At 48.4% G+C, this 21,725-nt stretch overlaps 1 protein-coding gene across 4 annotated transcripts in view; it reads left to right on the top strand.

Moving 5' to 3' along the window:
- LOC121568100 (protein Atg16l2) overlaps window positions 1-21,725 on the top strand; it is a 101,137-nt gene that overhangs the window by 69,362 nt on the left and 10,050 nt on the right. For all 4 annotated transcript variants that reach the window (XM_045218525.1, XM_045218522.1, XM_045218535.1 and 1 more), the window contains 2 exons: window positions 11,426-11,575; window positions 12,580-12,627. In XM_045218525.1, coding sequence (XP_045074460.1) covers window positions 11,426-11,575; window positions 12,580-12,627 — 198 coding nt within the window. The remainder of the gene's footprint in view (window positions 1-11,425; window positions 11,576-12,579; window positions 12,628-21,725) is intronic.

The raw sequence follows: 21,725 nt of genomic DNA, 5'->3' as shown, positions 1-21,725 counted from the left end.
CCCTGACTACATGTCTGTCTCTCCCTAACCCCTAACCCTGACTACATGTCTGTCTCTCCCTAACCCCTAACCCTGACTACATGTCTGTCTCTCCCTAACCCCTAACTAACCTGACTACATGTCTGTCTCTCCCCTAACCCCTAACCCTGACTACATGTCTGTCTCTCCCCTAACCCCTAACCCTGACTACATGTCTGTCTCTCCCCTAACCCCTAACCCTGACTACATGTCTGTCTCTCCCCTAACCCCTAACCCTGACTACATGTCTGTCTCTCCCTAACCCCTAACCCTGACTACATGTCTGTCTCTCCCCCTAACCCCTAACCCTGACTACATGTCTGTCTCTCCCTAACCCCCTAACCCTGACTACATGTCTGTCTCTCCCCCTAACCCCTAACCCTGACTACATGTCTGTCTCTCCCTAACCCCTAACCCTGACTACATGTCTGTCTCTCCCCTAACCCTGACTACATGTCTGTCTCTCCCCTAACCCTGACTACATGTCTGTCTCCCCTCCCTAACCCTGACTACATGTCTGTCTCTCCCCTAACCCCTAACCCTGACTACATGTGTCTCTCCCCTAACCCCTAACCCCTAACCCTGACTACATGTCTGTCTCTCCTCTAACCCCTAACCCTGACTACATGTCTGTCTCTCCCCTAACCCCTAACCCTGACTACATGTCTGTCTCTCCCCTAACCTCTAACACTGACTACATGTCTGTCTCTCCCCTAACCCCTAACCCTGACTACATGTCTGTCTCTCCCCTAACCTCTAACCCCTAACCCTGACTACATGTCTGTCTCTCCCTAACCCTAACCCTGACTACATGTCTGTCTCCCCCTAACCCTGACTACATGTCTGTCTCTCCCCTAACCTCTAACCCTGACTACATGTCTGTCTCTCCCCTAACCCCTAACCCTGACTACATGTCTGTCTCTCCCTAACCCCTAACCCTGACTACATGTCTGTCTCTCCCCTAACCTCTAACCCTGACTACATGTCTGTCTCTCCCCTAACCCCTAACCCTGACTACATGTCTGTCTCTCCCTAACCCCTAACCCTGACTACATGTCTGTCTCTCCCCTAACCCCTAACCCTGACTACATGTCTGTCTCTCCCCTAACCCCTAACCCTGACTACATGTCTGTCTCTCCTCTAACCTCTAACCCTGACTACATGTCTGTCTCTCCCCTAACCCTGACTACATGTCTGTTCTCCCCTAACCCCCTAACCCTGACTACATGTCTGTCTCTCCCCTAACCCTGACTACATGTCTGTCTCTCCCCTAACCCCTAACCCTGACTACATGTCTGTCTCTCCCACTAACCCCTAACCCTGACTACATGTCTGTCTCTCCCCTAACACCTCTAACCCTGACTACATGTCTGTCTCTCCCCTAACCCCTAACCCTGACTACATGTCTGTCTCTCCCCTAACCCCTAACCCTGACTACATGTCTGTCTCTCCCCTAACCCCTAACCCTGACTACATGTCTGTCTCTCCCTAACCCCTAACCCTGACTACATGTCTGTCTCTCCCCTAACCCCTAACCCTGACTACATGTCTGTCTCCCCTAACCCCTAACCCTGACTACATGTCTGTCTCTCCCCTAACCCCTAACCCTGACTACATGTCTGTCTCTCCCCTAACCCCTAACCCTGACTACATGTCTGTCTCTCCCCTAACCCCTAACCCTGACTACATGTCTGTCTCTCCCCTAACCCCTAACCCTGACTACATGTCTGTCTCTCCCCTAACCCCTAACCCTGACTACATGTCTGTCTCTCCTCTAACCTCTAACCCTGACTACATGTCTGTCTCTCCCCTAACCCTGACTACATGTCTGTCTCTCCCCTAACCCCTAACCCTGACTACATGTCTGTCTCTCCCCTAACCCTGACTACATGTCTGTCTCTCCCCTAACCCCTAACCCTGACTACATGTCTGTCTCTCCCCTAACCCCTAACCCCTAACCCTGACTACATGTCTGTCTCTCCCCTAACCTCTAACCCTGACTACATGTCTGTCTCTCCTCTAACCCTGACTACATGTCTGTCTCTCCCCTAACCCCTAACCCTGACTACATGTCTGTCTCCCCCAACCCCTAACCCTCTAACCCTGACTACATGTCTGTCTCTCCCCTAACCCCTAACCCCTAACCCTGACTACATGTCTGTCTCTCCCCTAACCCCTAACCCTGACTACATGTCTGTCTCTCCCCTAACCCCTAACCCTGACTACATGTCTGTCTCTCCCCTAACCCCTAACCCTGACTACATGTCTGTCTCTCCCCTAACCCTAACCCTGACTACATGTCTGTCTCTCCCCTAACCCTGACTACATGTCTGTCTCTCCCCCTAACCCCTAACCCTGACTACATGTCTGTCTCTCCTCTAACCCCTAACCCTGACTACATGTCTGTCTCTCCTCTAACCCCTAACCCTGACTACATGTCTGTCTCTCCTCTAACCCTGACTACATGTCTGTCTCTCCTCTAACCCCTAACCCTGACTACATGTCTGTCTCTCCCTAACCCTGACTACATGTCTGTCTCTCCCTAACCCCTAACCCTGACTACATGTCTGTCTCTCCCCTAACCCCTAACCCTGACTACATGTCTGTCTCTCCCCTAACCCCTAACCCTGACTACATGTCTGTCTCTCCCCTAACCCCTAACCCTGACTACATGTCTGTCTCTCCCCTAACCCCTAACCCTGACTACATGTCTGTCTCTCCCCTAACCTCTAACCCCTAACCCTGACTACATGTCTGTCTCTCCCCTAACCCCTAACCCTGACTACATGTCTGTCTCTCCCCTAACCCCTAACCCTGACTACATGTCTGTCTCTCCCTAACCCTCAACCCTGACTACATGTCTGTCTCTCCCTAACCCCTAACCCTGACTACATGTCTGTCTCTCCCCTAACCCCTAACCCTGACTACATGTCTGTCTCTCCCCTAACCCCTAACCACATGTCTGTCTCTCCCCTAACCCCTAACCACATGTCTGTCTCTCCCCTAACCCTGACTACATGTCTGTCTCTCCCCTAACCCCTAACCCTGACTACATGTCTGTTTCTCTCCTAACCCCTAACCCTGACTACATGTCTGTCTCTCCCTAACCCCTAACCCTGACTACATGTCTGTCTCTCCCCTAACCCCTAACCCTGACTACATGTCTGTCTCTCCCCTAACCCCTAACCCTGACTACATGTCTGTTTCTCCCCTAACCCCTAACCCTGACTACATGTCTGTCTCTCCCCTAACCTCTAACCCCTAACCCTGACTACATGTCTGTCTCTCCCCTAACCTCTAACCCTGACTACATGTCTGTCTCTCCCCTAACCCCTAACCCCTAACCCTGACTACATGTCTGTCTCTCCCTAACCCCTCTAACCCTGACTACATGTCTGTCTCTCCCTAACCTCTAACCCTGACTACATGTCTGTCTCTCCCCTAACCCCTAAACCCTAACCCTGACTACATGTCTGTCTCTCCCCTAACCCTGACTACATGTCTGTCTCCCTAACCCCTAACCCTGACTACATGTCTGTCTCTCCTAACCCAACCCTAACCCTGACTACATGTCTGTCTCTCCCCTAACCCTGACTACATGTCTGTCTCTCCCCCTAACCCCTAACCCTGACTACATGTCTGTCTCTCCTAACCCCTAACCCCTAACCCTGACTACATGTCTGTCTCTCCCCTAACCCCTAACCCTGACTACATGTCTGTCTCTCCTAACCCCTAACCCTGACTACATGTCTGTCTCCTAACCCCTAACCCTGATTCTGTCTCCCAACCCCTACCCTGACTACATGTCTGTCTCTCCCCTAACCCCTAACCCTGACTACATGTCTGAACCCCTAACCCTGACTACATGTCTGTCTCTCCCCCTAACCCTGACTACATGTCTGTCTCTCCCCCTAACCCCCTAACCCTGACTACATGTCTGTCTCTCCCCTAACCCCTAACCCCTAACCCTGACTACATGTCTGTCTCTCCCCTAACCCCTAACCCTGACTACATGTCTGTCTCTCCCCTAACCTCTAACCCTGACTACATGTCTGTCTCTCCCCTAACCCTGACTACATGTCTGTCTCTCCCCTAACCCCTAACCCTGACTACATGTCTGTCTCTCCCCTAACCCCTAACCCTGACTACATGTCTGTCTCTCCCCTAACCCTAACCCTGACTACATGTCTGTCTCTCCCCTAACCCCTAACCCTGACTACATGTCTGTCTCTCCCCTAACCCCTAACCCTGACTACATGTCTGTCTCTCCCCTAACCCCTAACCCTGACTACATGTCTGTCTCTCCCCTAACCCTGACTACATGTCTGTCTCTCCCCTAACCCTGACTACATGTCTGTCTCTCCCCTAACCTCTAACCCCTAACCCTGACTACATGTCTGTCTCTCCCCTAACCCCTAACCCCTAACCCTGACTACATGTCTGTCTCTCCCCTAACCCTGACTACATGTCTGTCTCTCCCCTAACCCCTAACCTCTAACCCTGACTACATGTCTGTCTCTCCCCTAACCCTGACTACATGTCTGTCTCTCCCCTAACCCCTAACCCCTAACCCTGACTACATGTCTGTCTCTCCCCTAACCCTGACTACATGTCTGTCTCTCCCCTAACCCCTAACCCTGACTACATGTCTGTCTCTCCCCTAACCCCTAACCCTGACTACATGTCTGTCTCTCCCTAACCCTGACTACATGTCTGTCTCTCCCCTAACCCTGACTACATGTCTGTCTCTCCCCTAACCTCTAACCCTGACTACATGTCTGTCTCTCCCCTAACCCTGACTACATGTCTGTCTCTCCCCTAACCCCTAACCCTGACTACATGTCTGTCTCTCCCCTAACCCTGACTACATGTCTGTCTCTCCCCTAACCCTGACTACATGTCTGTCTCTCCCCTAACCCCTAACCCTGACTACATGTCTGTCTCTCCCCTAACCCCTAACCCTGACTACATGTCTGTCTCTCCCTAACCCCTAACCCTGACTACATGTCTGTCTCTCCCTAACCCCTAACCCTGACTACATGTCTGTCTCTCCCCTAACCCCTAACCCTGACTACATGTCTGTCTCTCCCCTAACCCTGACTACATGTCTGTCTCTCCCCTAACCCCTAACCCTGACTACATGTCTGTTCTCCCCCTAACCCCTAACCCTGACTACATGTCTGTCTCTCCCCTAACCCTGACTACATGGCATGTCTGTCTCCCTACCCTAACCCTGACTACATGTCTGTCTCTCCCCTAACCCCTAACCCTGACTACATGTCTGTCTCTCCCCTAACCCCTAACCCTGACTACATGTCTGTCTCTCCCTAACCCCTAACCCTGACTACATGTCTGTCTCTCCCCTAACCCCTAACCCTGACTACATGTCTGTCTCTCCTCTAACCCCCTAACCCTGACTACATGTCTGTCTCTCCTCTAACCCCTAACCCTGACTACATGTCTGTCTCCCCTAACCCTAACCCTGACTACATGTCTGTCTCTCCCCTAACCCCTAACTACATGTCTGTCTCTCCCCTAACCCCTAACCCTGACTACATGTCTGTCTCTCCCTAACCCCTAACCCTGACTACATGTCTGTCTCTCCCTAACCCCTAACCCTGACTACATGTCTGTCTCTCCCCTAACCCCTAACCCTGACTACATGTCTGTCTCTCCCCTAACCCCTAACCCTGACTACAGTCTGTTAAACCTGACTACATGTCTGTCTCCCCTAACCCCTAACCCTGACTACATGTCTGTCTCTCCCCTAACCTCTAACCCTGACTACATGTCTGTCTCTCCCCTAACCCCTAACCCTGACTACATGTCTGTTTCTCCCCTAACCTCTAACCCCTAACCCTGACTACATGTCTGTCTCTCCCCTAACCCCTAACCCTGACTACATGTCTGTCTCTCCCCTAACCCCTAACCCTGACTACATGTCTGTCTCTCCCCTAACCCCTAACCCTGACTACATGTCTGTCTCTCCCCTAACCCTGACTACATGTCTGTCTCTCCCCTAACCCCTAACCCCTAACCCTGACTACATGTCTGTTTCTCCCCTAACCTCTAACCCCTAACCCTGACTACATGTCTGTCTCTCCCCTAACCCCTAACCCTGACTACATGTCTGTCTCTCCCCTAACCCCTAACCCTGACTACATGTCTGTCTCTCCCCTAACCTCTAACCCCTAACCCTGACTACATGTCTGTCTCTCCCCTAACCCCTAACCCTGACTACATGTCTGTCTCTCCCCTAACCCCTAACCCTGACTACATGTCTGTCTCTCCCCTAACCTCTAACCCTGACTACATGTCTGTCTCTCCCCTAACCCCTAACCCTGACTACATGTCTGTCTCTCCCCTAACCCCTAACCCTGACTACATGTCTGTCTCTCCCCTAACACCTAACCACATGTCTGTCTCTCCCCTAACCCCTAACCACATGTCTGTCTCTCCCCTAACCCCTAACCCTGACTACATGTCTGTCTCTCCCCTAACCCCCAACCCTGACTACATGTCTGTCTCTCCCTAACCCCTAACCCTGACTACATGTCTGTCTCTCCCCTAACCCCTAACCCTGACTACATGTCTGTCTCTCCCCTAACCCCTAACCCTGACTACATGTCTGTCTCTCCCCTAACCCCTAACCCTGACTACATGTCTGTTTCTCCCCTAACCCCTAACCCTGACTACATGTCTGTCTCTCCCCTAACCTCTAACCCTGACTACATGTCTGTCTCTCCCCTAACCTCTAACCCTGACTACATGTCTGTCTCTCCCCTAACCCCTAACCCCTAACCCTGACTACATGTCTGTCTCTCCCCTAACCCCTAACCCTGACTACATGTCTGTCTCTCCCCTAACCCTGACTACATGTCTGTCTCTCCCTAACCCCTAACCCTGACTACATGTCTGTCTCTCCCTAACCCCTAACCCTGACTACATGTCTGTCTCTCCCCTAACCCCCTAACCCTGACTACATGTCTGTCTCTCCCCTAACCCTGACTACATGTCTGTCTCTCCCCTAACCCCTAACCCTGACTACATGTCTGTCTCCCCTAACCCCTAACCCCCTAACCCTGACTACATGTCTGTCTCTCCCCTAACCCCTAACCCTGACTACATGTCTGTCTCTCCCTAACCCTAACCCTGACTACATGTCTGTCTCTCCCCTAACCTCTAACCCTGACTACATGTCTGTCTCTCCCCTAACCCTGACTACATGTCTGTCTCCCTACCCCTAACCCTGACTACATGTCTGTCTCTCCCCTAACCTCTAACCCTGACTACATGTCTGTCTCTCCCCTAACCCCTAACCCTGACTACATGTCTGTCTCTCCCCTAACCCCTAACCCTGACTACATGTCTGTTCTCCCCTAACCCCTAACCCTGACTACATGTCTGTCTCTCCCCTAACCCCTAACCCTGACTACATGTCTGTCTCTCCCCTAACCCCTAACCCCTAACCCTGACTACATGTCTGTCTCTCCCCTAACCCCTAACCCCTAACCCTGACTACATGTCTGTCTCTCCCCTAACCCCTAACCCTGACTACATGTCTGTCTCTCCCCTAACCCTGACTACATGTCTGTCTCTCCCCTAACCCTGACTACATGTCTGTCTCTCCCCTAACCCCTAACCCTGACTACATGTCTGTCTCTCCCCTAACCCCTAACCCTGACTACATGTCTGTCTCTCCCCTAACCTCTAACCCCTAACCCTGACTACATGTTTGTCTCTCCCCTAACCCCTAACCCTGACTACATGTCTGTCTCTCCCCTAACCCCTAACCCTGACTACATGTCTGTCTCTCCTCTAACCCCTAACCCTGACTACATGTCTGTTTCTCTCCTAACCTCTCACCCCTAACCCTGACAGACAGTGTCACCAGCAAAGCACCCCCACACCATAACACCTCCTCCTCCATGCTTTACGGTGGGAACTACACATGCAGAGATCATCCGTTCACCCACACAGCATCTCACAAAGACACAGTGGTTGGAACCAAAAATCTCAAATTTGGACTCCAGACCAAAGGACACATTTCCACCGGTCTAATGTCCATTGCTCGTGTTTCTTGCACCAAGCAGGTCTCTTCTTCTTATTGGTGTCATTTAGTAGTGGTTTCTTTGCAGCAATTCGACAATGAAGGCCTGATTCACACAGTCCCCTCTGAACAGTTGATGTTGAGATGTGTCTGTGACTTGAACTTTGTGAAGCATTTATTTGGGCTGCAATTTCTGAGGCCGTTAACTGTAAAAATCATCTATCCTCGGTTGCAACACTCACTACCGAGTTCCAAACTGCCTCTGGAAGCAACGTCAGCACAATAAGATCACCAATGCCAAGCGTTGGCTGGAGTGGTGTGAAGCTCGCCGCAATTTGACTTTTTGGAGCAGTGGAAATGCGTTCTCTGGAGTGATGAGTCACGCTTCACCATCTGGCAGTCCGACGGACGAATCTGGGTTTGGCGGATGCCAAGAGAACGCTACCTGCCCGAATGCATAGTGCCAACTGTTTTAGTTTGGTGGAGGAGGAATGAGGCTGTTTTTCATGGTTCGAGCTAGGCCCCTTAGTTCCAGTGAAGGGAAATCTTAATGCTACAGCATACAATGAAATTCTAGACGATTCTGTGCTTCCAACTTTGTGGCAACAGTTTGGGGAAGGCCCTTTCCTGTTTCAGCATGACAATGCCCGCATGCACAAAGCGAGGTCCATATAGAAATGGTTTGTCGAGATCGATGTGGAAGAACTTGACTGGCCTGCACAGAGCCCTGACCTCAACCCCATCGAACACCTTTGGGATGAATTGGAATGCCGACTGCGAGCCAGGCCTAATCGCCCAACCTCACTAATGCTCTTGTGGCTGAATGGAAGCAAGTCCCCGCAGCAATGTTCCAACATCTATTGAAAAGCCTTCCCAGAAGAGTGGAGGCTGTTATAGCAGCAAAGGGAGTACCGACTCCATATTAATGCCATTGATTCTGGAATGAGATGTTCGACGAGCATGTGTCAACATACCTTTGGTCATGTAGTGTATAGGGTCAGGGTTAGTTAATGGTAGCTATAGGGTTAGGGTTTGCTAACGTTAGATATAGAGTTTGCTAACGTTAGATATAGGGTTAGCTAACGTTAGATATAGGGTTAGCTAACGTTAGATATAGGGTTAGCTAACGTTAGATATAGGGTTAGCTAACGTTAGATATAGGGTTAGCTAACGGTAGCTATAGGGTTAGGGTTAGCTAACGTTAGATATAGGGTTAGCTAACGGTAGATATAGGGTTAGCTAACGGTAGCTATAGGGTTAGCTAACAGTAGCTATAGGGTTAGCTAACTGTAGCTATAGGGTTAGGGTTAGCTAACGTTAGATATAGGGTTAGATATAGGGTTAGATATAGGGTTAGGGTTAGATATAGGGTTAGGGTTAGATATAGGGTTAGCTAACGGTAGATATAGCCTCTTCTGTTTGGTATCAGCTGGGCTAACTGACGTTCTGTTAACACCTTCACAGTAATGTGGTTAATTGATACCCCAGCCAGTTATATTTATTAATCCGTCCTGATATAGTTGTAATGGCATTGTCCAAACTAATTAGCATTACATGTGTTATGTTTTGAGCTATTATTATGGTCATTATGTTCAGTGTCTTACTTTTTCAACAGTACAGTAGATCAGCTTGTATAGCTGACAGATGACGTGATCACCACAGAACATACTGGCAATATGATCCTGTTCAGCTCTCCTCTCTCTGATCTACCATTTAGTACATTATATCTACTTGCTTCTCTCTACATTATCATGGACATTATATTGTCTCTACATTACTATGTGCACGTTCTCTATTCCCTGCTGTGTTCTGTGTGTTGGAGATGATGGTGGTGGTTGTTAGCTCTAAGCAGCAGAAGAGCCCCCCTCTCTCTCTCTCTCTCTGTCTCTCTCCCTCTCTCTCCCTCTCTCTCTCTCTCTCTCTCTCTGTCTCTCTCCCTCTCTCTCTCTCTCTCTCTCTCTCTCTCTCTCTCTCTCTCTCTCTCTCTCTCTCTCTGCCTCTCTCTCTCTCTCTCTCTCTCTCTCTCTCTGTCTCTCTCTCTGTCTCTCTCTCTCTCTCTCTCTCTCTCTCTCTCTCTGTCTCTCTCTCTCTCTCTCTCTCTCTGTCTCTCTCTGTCTCTCTCTCTCTCTCTCTCTCTCTCTCTCTCTCTCTCTCTCTCTCTCTCTCTCTCTCTCTCTCTCTCTCTCTCTCTCTCTCTCTCTCTCTCTCTCTCTCTCTCTCTCTGACATCTCTCCTTCACTCCCCTGCTAGCCCTCAACTGCAGCCTCTCATGTTCCGCTGTCGCTTAGCAACAGTCAACCCACATAATAGTCTCTCTCAACATCCCCCCCGACCCCCTTCTGTTTTGGGGTTGTCCCTGATATGACATTGGGGAAATTTGCTGCGCAACAATATTTGGTGTTTTAATTCTATATTATTTAGTTTCAGCATGTAGATAGTGAATCACTACAGCCCAACAGACCTGCAGGGTAAAACCCTAACCTTACACCCTAATAACAGACCTGCAGGGTATAACCCTAACCTTACACCCTAATAACAGACCTGCAGGGTATAACCCTAACCTTACACCCTAATAACAGACCTGCAGGGTATAACCCTAACCTTACACCCTAATAACAGACCTGCAGGGTATAACCCTAACCTTACACCCTAATAACAGACCTGCAGGGTATAACCCTAACCTTACACCCTAATAACAGACCTGCAGGGTATAACCCTAACCTTACACCCTAATAACAGACCTGCAGGGTATAACCCTAACCTTACACCCTAATAACAGACCTGCAGGGTATAACCCTAACCTTACACCCTAATAACAGACCTGCAGGGTATAACCCTAACCTTACACCCTAATAACAGACCTGCAGGGTATAACCCTAACCTTACACCCTAATAACAGAGGGTATAACCCTAACCTTACACCCTAATAACAGAGGGTATAACCCTAACCTTACACCCTAATAACAGAGGGTATAACCCTAACCTTACACCCTAATAACAGACCTGCAGGGTATAACCCTAACCTTACACCCTAATAACAGACCTGCAGGGTATAACCCTAACCTTACACCCTAATAACAGACCTGCAGGGTATAACCCTAACCTTACACCCTATAACCGACATGCAGGGGGATTTCTGTTTCTCCCTCAGTAGAACCTGCTACTCTTTAATAATTCAAACATTTAATAACTCTGTAGTTTACAGGTCTATGATGTTGATAAATCTTTTCACTATTGTATTACAGTTAGCGACCTGCTACGGCACAGTACAGTAAGGGACATTCTACTAGACCATGTTGAGCTGTGACTCACTGCCTCTCTCCCCTCTCTCCCCTCCCTCCCTTCCCCTCCCCCCAGGGCTGCCAGCTGTACCCAGGAGGTTCCTCTCCAGGGGAAGGTAACGTCTCTGGACATCTCTACTGACCACCGCCAGCTCCTCAGCTGCTCCAGAGACGAGAGTCTGCAGGTGGTCGACCTCCGCATGACCAACTCCAGGGTCTGCTTCAGGTAGCCAGACCGGCGCAGCGTGGCGCTGTAATAATGGACTGTAATACTCTGTGTTGATCCTAGCCCAGTGGGCCGGCAGGTGGCGATATTGATCTGGTATTGATGGTTCCATCTTACCGTCCAAACGCATCGTATGCAGCTGGCAATATACTGGTGTCCCCCCGTGGACCAGTTCGTACCTAAAACATGATTCATTCAGGCTGCAAAGGCGTCAATTTCCTTCTTAACTAGATTTAATGGCGAGAAGGTGGAAAATAACTGGGAAAATATGCGTACTTTATTTACGAAACACCATTTTCCAACACCATGCTAAAGTGGCTAATACAACTTCCTAATGTTACGCCCTGCGTTCAGCCAGGGGTAAACTGGCTGACTGCTGCATCCTGATTGGCTGAAAGCAATACGCAACATCCGGGACTAGCGTTCCTAGGTATTAGCCACTTTAGCATGGTGTTGGAAAATGGTGTTTCGTAAAGAAAGTACGCACATTTTACCAGTTATTTTCCACCTTCTCGCCATTAAATCTAGTTAAGGAGGAAATCGACGCCTTTGCAGCCTGAATGGATAATGTTTTAGGTACGAACCGGTCCACGGGGGACACCAGTGTATTGCCAGCTGCATACAATGCGTTTGGACGGTAAGATGGAAACGACTCAATATCGCCATCTGCCGGCCTTTGGCCTATGTTGGTCCCTTCCTTTCAGGATCCATTTGCGCTCCTCCACTATAGAGCTAACCCTGGTCTGTCCCTGACGTGGCTCTCCTCCACTATAGAGCTAACCCTGGTCTGTCCCTGACGTGGCTCTCCTCCACTATAGAGCTAACCCTGGTCTGTCCCTGACGTGGCTCTCCTCCACTATAGAGCTAACCCTGGTCTGTCCCTGACGTGGCTCTCCTCCACTATAGAGCTAACCCTGGTCTGTCCCTGACGTGGCTCTCCTCCACTATAGAGCTAACCCTGTGTGTTAATGTGTCTGATAATTGTCCTTTGTCTCTCATTTCAGAGCTGAGGGCTTCAAATGTGGCTGTGACAGCACCAAGGCTATATTTAGGTGAGCATTTACACTAACTCTATATATACCATGTTAATGATTGTGTAGGATGGTACAGGGGCCTGGGCTACAACACAGTCTGTAGGATGGTACAGGGGCCTGGGGTTCAACACAGTCTGTAGGATGGTACAGGGGCCTGGGCTACAACACAGTCTGTAGGATGGTACAGGGGCCTGGGCTTCAACACAGTCTGTAGGATGGTACAGGGGCCTGGGCTTCAACACAGTCTGTAGGATGGTACAGGGGCCTGGGGTTCAACACAGTCTGTAGGATGGTACAGGGGCCTGGGCTACAACACAGTCTGTAGGATGGTACAGGGGCCTGGGGTTCAACACAGTCTGTAGGATGGTACAGGGGCCTGGGATTCAACACAGTCTGTAGGATTGTACAGGGGCCTGGGCTTCAACACAGTCTGTAGGATGGTACAGGGGCCTGGGGTTCAACACAGTCTGTAGGATGGTACAGGGGCCTGGGGTTCAACACAGTCTGTAGGATGGTACAGGGGCCTGGGCTACAACACAGTCTGTAGGATGGTACAGGGGCCTGGGGTTCAACACAGTCTGTAGGATGGTACAGGGGCCTGGGGTACAACACAGTCTGTAGGATGGTACAGGGGCCTGGGCTTCAACACAGTCTGTAGGATGGTACAGGGGCCTGGGCTACAACACAGTCTGTAGGATGGTACAGGGGCCTGGGGTTCAACACAGTCTGTAGGATGGTACAGGGGCCTGGGGTACAACACAGTATGTAGGATGGTACAGGGGCCTGGGCTTCAACACAGTCTGTAGGATGGTACAGGGGCCTGGGCTACAACACAGTCTGTAGGATGGTACAGGGGCCTGGGGTTCAACACAGTCTGTAGGATGGTACAGGGGCCTGGGCTACAACACAGTCTGTAGGATGGTACAGGGGCCTGGGGTACAACACAGTATGTAGGATGGTACAGGGGCCTGGGGTTCAACACAGTCTGTAGGATGGTACAGGGGCCTGGGCTTCAACACAGTCTGTAGGATGGTACAGGGGCCTGGGGTTCAACACAGTATGTAGGATGGTACAGGGGCCTGGGGTACAACACAGTCTGTAGGATGGTACAGGGGCCTGGGGTTCAACACAGTCTGTAGGATGGTACAGGGGCCTGGGGTACAACACAGTCTGTAGGATGGTACAGGGGCCTGGGCTTCAACACAGTCTGTAGGATGGTACAGGGGCCTGGGGTTCAACACAGTCTGTAGGATGGTACAGGGGCCTGGGCTACAACACAGTCTGTAGGATGGTACAGGGGCCTGGGGTTCAACACAGTCTGTAGGATGGTACAGGGGCCTGGGGTTCAACACAGTCTGTAGGATGGTACAGGGGCCTGGGATTCAACACAGTCTGTAGGATGGTACAGGGGCCTGGGATTCAACACAGTCTGTAGGATGGTACAGGGGCCTGGGGTTCAACACAGTATGTAGGATGGTACAGGGGCCTGGGGTTCAACACAGTCTGTAGGATGGTACAGGGGCCTGGGGTTCAACACAGTCTGTAGGATGGTACAGGGGCCTGGGATACAACACAGTCTGTAGGATGGTACAGGGGCCTGGGGTTCAACACAGTCTGTAGGATGGTACAGGGGCCTGGGATACAACACAGTCTGTAGGATGGTACAGGGGCCTGGGGTTCAACACAGTCTGTAGGATGGTACAGGGGCCTGGGGTTCAACACAGTCTGTAGGATGGCACAGGGGCCTGGGGGACAACACAGTCTGTAGGATGGTACAGGGGCCTGGGGTTCAACACAGTCTGTAGGATGGTACAGGGGCCTGGGCTACAACACAGTCTGTAGGATGGTACAGGGGACCTGGGGTTCAACACAGTCTGTAGGATGGTACAGGGGCCTGGGATTCAACACAGTCTGTAGGATGGTACAGGGGCCTGGGGTTCAACACAGTCTGTAGGATGGTACAGGGGCCTGGGGTTCAACACAGTCTGTAGGATGGTACAGGGGCCTGGGCTACAACACAGTCTGTAGGATGGTACAGGGGCCTGGGGGTTCAACACAGTCTGTAGGATGGTACAGGGGCCTGGGCTACAACACAGTCTGTAGGATGGTACAGGGGCCTGGGGGTTCAACACAGTCTGTAGGATGGTACAGGGGCCTGGGCTACAACACAGTCTGTAGGATGGTACAGGGGCCTGGGGTTCAACACAGTCTGTAGGATGGTACAGGGGCCTGGGCTACAACACAGTCTGTAGGATGGTACAGGGGCCTGGGGGTTCAACACAGTCTGTAGGATGGTACAGGGGCCTGGGGTTCAACACAGTCTGTAGGATGGTACAGGGGCCTGGGCTACAACACAGTCTGTAGGATGGTACAGGGGCCTGGGGTTCAACACAGTCTGTAGGATGGTACAGGGGCCTGGGCTACAACACAGTCTGTAGGATGGTACAGGGGCCTGGGCTACAACACAGTCTGTAGGATGGTACAGGGGCCTGGGCTACAACACAGTCTGTAGGATGGTACAGGGGCCTGGGGTTCAACACAGTCTGTAGGATGGTACAGGGGCCTGGGGTTCAACACAGTATGTAGGATGGTACAGGGGCCTGGGGTTCAACACAGTCTGTAGGATGGTACAGGGGCCTGGGGTTCAACACAGTCTGTAGGATGGTACAGGGGCCTGGGCTACAACACAGTCTGTAGGATGGTACAGGGGCCTGGGGTTCAACACAGTCTGTAGGATGGTACAGGGGCCTGGGCTACAACACAGTCTGTAGGATGGTACAGGGGCCTGGGCTACAACACAGTCTGTAGGATGGTACAGGGGCCTGGGGTTCAACACAGTCTGTAGGATGGTACAGGGGCCTGGGGTTCAACACAGTCTGTAGGATGGTACAGGGGCCTGGGGTTCAACACAGTCTGTAGGATGGTACAGGGGCCTGGGGTTCAACACAGTCTGTAGGATGGTACAGGGGCCTGGGGTTCAACACAGTCTGTAGGATGGTACAGGGGCCTGGGATTCAACACAGTCTGTAGGATTGTACAGGGGCCTGGGCTTCAACACAGTCTGTAGGATGGTACAGGGGCCTGGGGTTCAACACAGTCTGTAGGATGGTACAGGGGCCTGGGGTTCAACACAGTCTGTAGGATGGTACAGGGGCCTGGGGTTCAACACAGTCTGTAGGATGGTACAGGGGCCTGGGGTTCAACACAGTCTGTAGGATGGTACAGGGGCCTGGGCTACAACACAGTCTGTAGGATGGTACAGGGGCCTGGGATTCAACACAGTCTGTAGGATTGTACAGGGGCCTGGGCTTCAACACAGTCTGTAGGATGGTACAGGGGCCTGGGGTTCAACACAGTCTGTAGGATGGTACAGGGGCCTGGGGTTCAACACAGTCTGTAGGATGGTACAGGGGCCTGGGGTTCAACACAGTCTGTAGGATGGTACAGGGGCCTGGGGTTCAACACAGTCTGTAGGATGGTACAGGGGCCTGGGCTTCAACACAGTCTGTAGGATGGTACAGGGGCCTGGGGTTCAACACAGTCTGTAGGATGGTACAGGGGCCTGGGGTTCAACACAGTCTGTAGGATGGTACAGGGGCCTGGGCTACAACACAGTCTGTAGGATGGTACAGGGGTATAATACTGCTTAATGAATGTGTATGAGGGTTAGGGAGGGCACAGGACCCCGGGGTATAAGACCGTCTACAACATGCTTCATTTGCCAGCTGAGGTTTTATAATGTCCTAGGGGAGTGTAACAGTCACTCCTTATTTCATTGTCTCTCTCCAAGGTCAGCTGGCTACAGATATCAATAGCACCATGCCAGACGACGTGTCAGAGCAGAGCAGTTGGTCCAACCAACCCAGCCTCCTTATCTAGAGACTGATAGATATAAATAATGCATCCAAATATTCATGTGATTCTAACGGCCATACCTGATAGATCCACATATTTTAATAACACACAGAAGCCATAGTGTGTATATATTTGAGTAAGTAGCACATTATTTGCTGGCTGCCTCCTCACCCATGAAATGACTTGTATTTTGTTGAAGCTGGCTGCCTCCTCACCCATGAAGTGACTTGTATTCTGTTGAAGCTGGCTGCCTCCTCACCCATGAAGTGACTTGTATTCTGTTGAAGCTGGCTGCCTCCTCACCCATGAAGTGACTTGTATTCTGTTGAAGCTGGCTGCCTCCTCACCCATGAAATTACTTGTATTCTGTTGAAGCTGGCTGCCTCCTCACCCATGAAATGACTTGTATTCTGTTGAAGCTGGCTGCCTCCTCACCCATGAAATGACTTGTATTCTGTTGAAGCTGACTGCCTCCTCACCCATGAACTGATTTGTATTATGTTGAAGCTGGCTGCCTCCTCACACATGAAATGACTTGTATTCTGTTGAAGCTGGCTGCCTCCTCACCCATGAAATGACTTGTATTTTGTTGAAGCTGGCTGCCTCCTCACCCATGAAGTGACTTGTATTCTGTTGAAGCTGGCTGCCTCCTCACCCATGAAGTGACTTGTATTCTGTTGAAGCTGGCTGCCTCCTCACCCATGAAGTGACTTGTATTCTGTTGAAGCTGGCTGCCTCCTCACCCATGAAGTGACTTGTATTCTGTTGAAGCTGGCTGCCTCCTCACCCATGAAATGACTTGTATTCTGTTGAAGCTGGCTGCCTCCTCACCCATGAAGTGACTTGTATTCTGTTGAAGCTGGCTGCCTCCTCACCCATGAAGTGACTTGTATTCTGTTGAAGCTGGCTGCCTCCTCACCCATGAAGTGACTTGTATTCTGTTGAAGCTGGCTGCCTCCTCACCCATGAAGTGACTTGTATTCTGTTGAAGCTGAACTAGAGAAAGAAGTAGAAACCTGCTTGGCTCCATATCCAGTCCTCTTTCCTCCCTAATCACTTCCAATGGGACTCTACTCTGCCTGCCTGTCTGTTAGCTAACCACGACTGTAGTCTGCACACTGTCGCTGACTTAGCAAAGGTGGACTGCATGACTTTAACCGGCACATTCTCTGTGTGTAATATTAGTGTGTAATATTAGTGTGTAATAGTAGTGAGTAATAGTAGTGTGTAATATTAGTGAGTAATAGTAGTGTGTAATAGTAGTGAGTAATAGTAGTGAGTAATAGTAGTGAGTAATAGTAGTGTGTAATATTAGTGTGTAATATTAGTGTGTAATAGTAGTGAGTAATAGTAGTGTGTAATAGTAGTGAGTAATAGTAGTGTGTAATAGTAGTGAGTAATAGTAGTGAGTAATAGTAGTGAGTAATAGTAGTGAGTAATATTAGTGAGTAATATTAGTGAGTAATAGTAGTGAGTAATAGTAGTGTGTAATAGTAGTGTGTAATATTAGTGAGTAATAGTAGTGAGTAATATTAGTGAGTAATAGTAGTGTGTAATAGTAGTGTGTAATAGTAGTGTGTAATATTAGTGTGTAATAGTAGTGAGTAATATTAGTGAGTAATAGTAGTGAGTAATAGTAGTGTGTAATAGTAGTGTGTAATAGTAGTGTGTAATAGTAGTGAGTAATATTAGTGAGTAATAGTAGTGAGTAATAGTAGTGTGTAATAGTAGTGAGTAATAGTAGTGAGTAATAGTAGTGAGTAATAGTAGTGAGTAATAGTAGTGAGTAATATTAGTGAGTAATAGTAGTGAGTAATATTAGTGAGTAATAGTAGTGTGTAATAGTAGTGTGTAATAGTAGTGAGTAATATTAGTGAGTAATAGTAGTGAGTAATAGTAGTGAGTAATAGTAGTGTGTAATAGTAGCGAGTAATAGTAGCGTGTAATAGTAGCGTGTAATAGTAGCGTGTAATAGTAGCGTGTAATAGTAGTGAGTAATATTAGTGAGTAATAGTAGTGTGTAATATTAGTGAGTAATAGTAGTGAGTAATATTAGTGAGTAATAGTAGTGAGTAATATTAGTGAGTAATAGTAGTGAGTAATATTAGTGTGTAATAGTAGTGAGTAATATTAGTGTGTAATAGTAGTGTGTAATATTAGTGAGTAATAGTAGTGAGTAATAGTAGTGAGTAATATTAGTGTGTAATATTAGTGAGTAATAGTAGTGAGTAATATTAGTGAGTAATAGTAGTGAGTAATATTAGTGTGTAATAGTAGTGAGTAATAGTAGTGAGTAATAGTAGTGAGTAATAGTAGTGAGTAATAGTAGTGAGTAATAGTAGTGTGTAATAGTAGTGTGTAATATTAGTGTGTAATAGTAGTGTGTAATAGTAGTGAGTAATAGTAGTGAGTAATAGTAGTGTGTGATATTAGTGAGTAATAGTAGTGAGTAATAGTAGTGAGTAATAGTAGTGTGTAATATTAGTGTGTAATATTAGTGAGTAATAGTAGTGAGTAATAGTAGTGTGTAATAGTAGTGAGTAATAGTAGTGTGTAATAGTAGTGTGTAATATTAGTGTGTAATAGTAGTGTGTAATAGTAGTGTGTAATATTCGTGAGTAATAGTAGTGTGTAATATTAGTGTGTAATAGTAGTGAGTAATATTAGTGAGTAATATTAGTGAGTAATATTAGTGTGTAATATTAGTGTGTAATATTAGTGTGTAATATTAGTGTGTAATAGTAGTGAGTAATATTAGTGTGTAATATTAGTGTGTAATATTAGTGTGTAATATTAGTGTGTAATAGTAGTGAGTAATATTAGTGAGTAATATTAGTGTGTAATATTAGTGTGTAATATTAGTGTGTAATATTAGTGTGTAATTGTAGTGAGTAATAGTAGTGAGTAATAGTAGTGAGTAATAGTAGTGTGTAATATTAGTGTGTAATATTAGTGTGTAATAGTAGTGAGTAATAGTAGTGAGTAATAGTAGTGTGTAATATTAGTGTGTAATAGTAGTGAGTAATATTAGTGAGTAATAGTAGTGAGTAATAGTAGTGAGTAATAGTAGTGAGTAATAGTAGTGAGTAATAGTAGTGTGTAATATTAGTGAGAGCGTACTGGATGAGGAATTTATAGATGTATGACAGAAGTCAAACATCTCCCAACACTAGACTAGTTGGTTTTAGAAGAGTGATGTGAATTAACTTCTGTGTGACCAGACTGGCTGTTGACTTGAATGTTTTGAGCCGCTAGATATTCAGTTATAAAGGTCAAAGGAAATAGAAGAGAGCGTTAGGGCTGAGAGCAACCTTCAGCTGACATATCCCCCTTCTTCCGTTACCTCACACATGTCAAACTCATTCCACGGAGGGCCGGGTGTCTGCAGGTTTTCGCTCCACCCTTGTACTTGATTTATGAATTAAGGTCACTAATTAGTAAGGAACTCCCCTCACCTGGTTGTCCAGGTCTTAATTGAAAGGAAAAACCAACAACCAGCAGACACTCGGCCCTCCATGGAATGAGCTTGACCCCCCTGCTCTACATGTTCCTCTCTCTCCCCTGTAAAGGCCACATGTGATGTTGGATCTGAGAGAGACCGAGAAATAGAAAGAGAGAGGGAGCGAGATAAAGAGAGAGAGAGGGAGGGGGCGAGTTTTTTTTCTTTTTCTTTTGATGCGTGCTGATTTACTAACCGGTTTCCGCTGAATGCATTTTTACTGTTGCCATGACAACAGATGGACGGACCAGAATGCTTTGTGGTGTGGTGTTGTTGAGGGCCAGGCAGGAGTCAGGACATGGTACTCTAGTAATGTAGTGTAGTGGCCAGATATCAGCCTAGTTTTGTATGGTATTGATATATCAGCCTTTAACTAACTAATTGTTCCTTATCTATCTATATACAGTGAGGGGAAAAAAGTATTTGATCCCCTGCTGATTTTGTACATTTGCCCACTGACAAAGAAATGATCTGTCTATAATTTTAATGGTAGGTTTATTTGAACAGTGAGAGACAGAATAACAACAAAAAAATCCAGAAAAACGCATGACAAAAATGTTATAAATTGATTTGCATTTTAATGATGGAAATAAGTATTTGACCCCCCCTCTCAATCAGAAAGATTTCTGGCTCCCAGGTGTCTTTTATACAGGTAACGAGCTGAGATTAGGAGCACACTCTTAAAGGGAGTGCTCCTGATCTCAGCTTGTTACCTGTATAAAAGACACCTGTCCACAGAAGCAATCAATCAATCAATCAGATTCCAAACTCTCCACCATGGCCAAGACCAAAGAGCTCTCCAAGGATGTCAGGGACAAGATTGTAGACCTACACAAGGCTGGAATGGGCTACAAGACCATCGCCAAGCAGCTTGGTGAGAAGGTGACAACAGTTGGTGCGATTATTCGCAAATGGAAGAAACACAAAAGAACTGTCAATCTCCCTCGGCCTGGGGCTCCATGCAAGATCTCACCTCGTGGAGTTGCAATTATCATGAGAACAGTGAGGAATCAGCCCAGAACTACACGGGAGGATCTTGTCAATGATCTCAAGGCAGCTGGGACCATCGTCACCAAGAAAACAATTGGTAACACACTACGCCGTGAAGGACTGAAATCCTGCAGCGCCCGCAAGTTCCCCCTGCTCAAGAAAGCACATATACAGGCCCGTCTGAAGTTTGCCAATTAACATCTGAATGATTCAGAGGAGAACTGGGTAAAAGTGTTGTGGTCAGATGAGACCAAAATGGAGCTCTTTGGCGTCAACTCAACTTGCCGTGTTTGGAGGAGGAGGAATGCTGCCTATGACCCCAAGAACACCATCCCCACCGTCAAACATGGAGGTGGAAACATTATGCTATGGGGTGTTTTTCTGCTAAGGGGACAGGACAACTTCACCGCATCAAAGGGACGATGGACGGGGCCATGTACCGTCAAATCTTGGGTGAGAACCTCCTTCCCTCAGCCAGTGCATTGAAAATGGGTCGTGGATGGATATTCCAGCATGACAATGACCCAAAACACACGGCCAAGGCAACAAAGGAGTGGCTCAAGAAGAGGCACATTAAGGTCCTGGAGTGGCCTAGCCAGTCTCCAGACCTTAATCCCATAGAAAATCTGTGGAGGGAGCTGAAGGTTTGAGTTGCCAAACGTCAGCCTCGAAACCTTAATGACTTGGAGAAGATCTGCAAAGAGGAGTGGGACAAAATCCCTCCTGAGATTTGTGCAAACCTTGTGGCCAACTACAAGAAACGTCTATCCTC

This window comes from Coregonus clupeaformis, chromosome 6, assembly GCF_020615455.1.
Source record: "Coregonus clupeaformis isolate EN_2021a chromosome 6, ASM2061545v1, whole genome shotgun sequence".
Lineage (NCBI taxonomy): Eukaryota > Metazoa > Chordata > Actinopteri > Salmoniformes > Salmonidae > Coregonus > Coregonus clupeaformis.
Note: the sequence above shows the minus strand (reverse complement) of the source record. Positions and strands in the feature narration are given on the sequence as shown.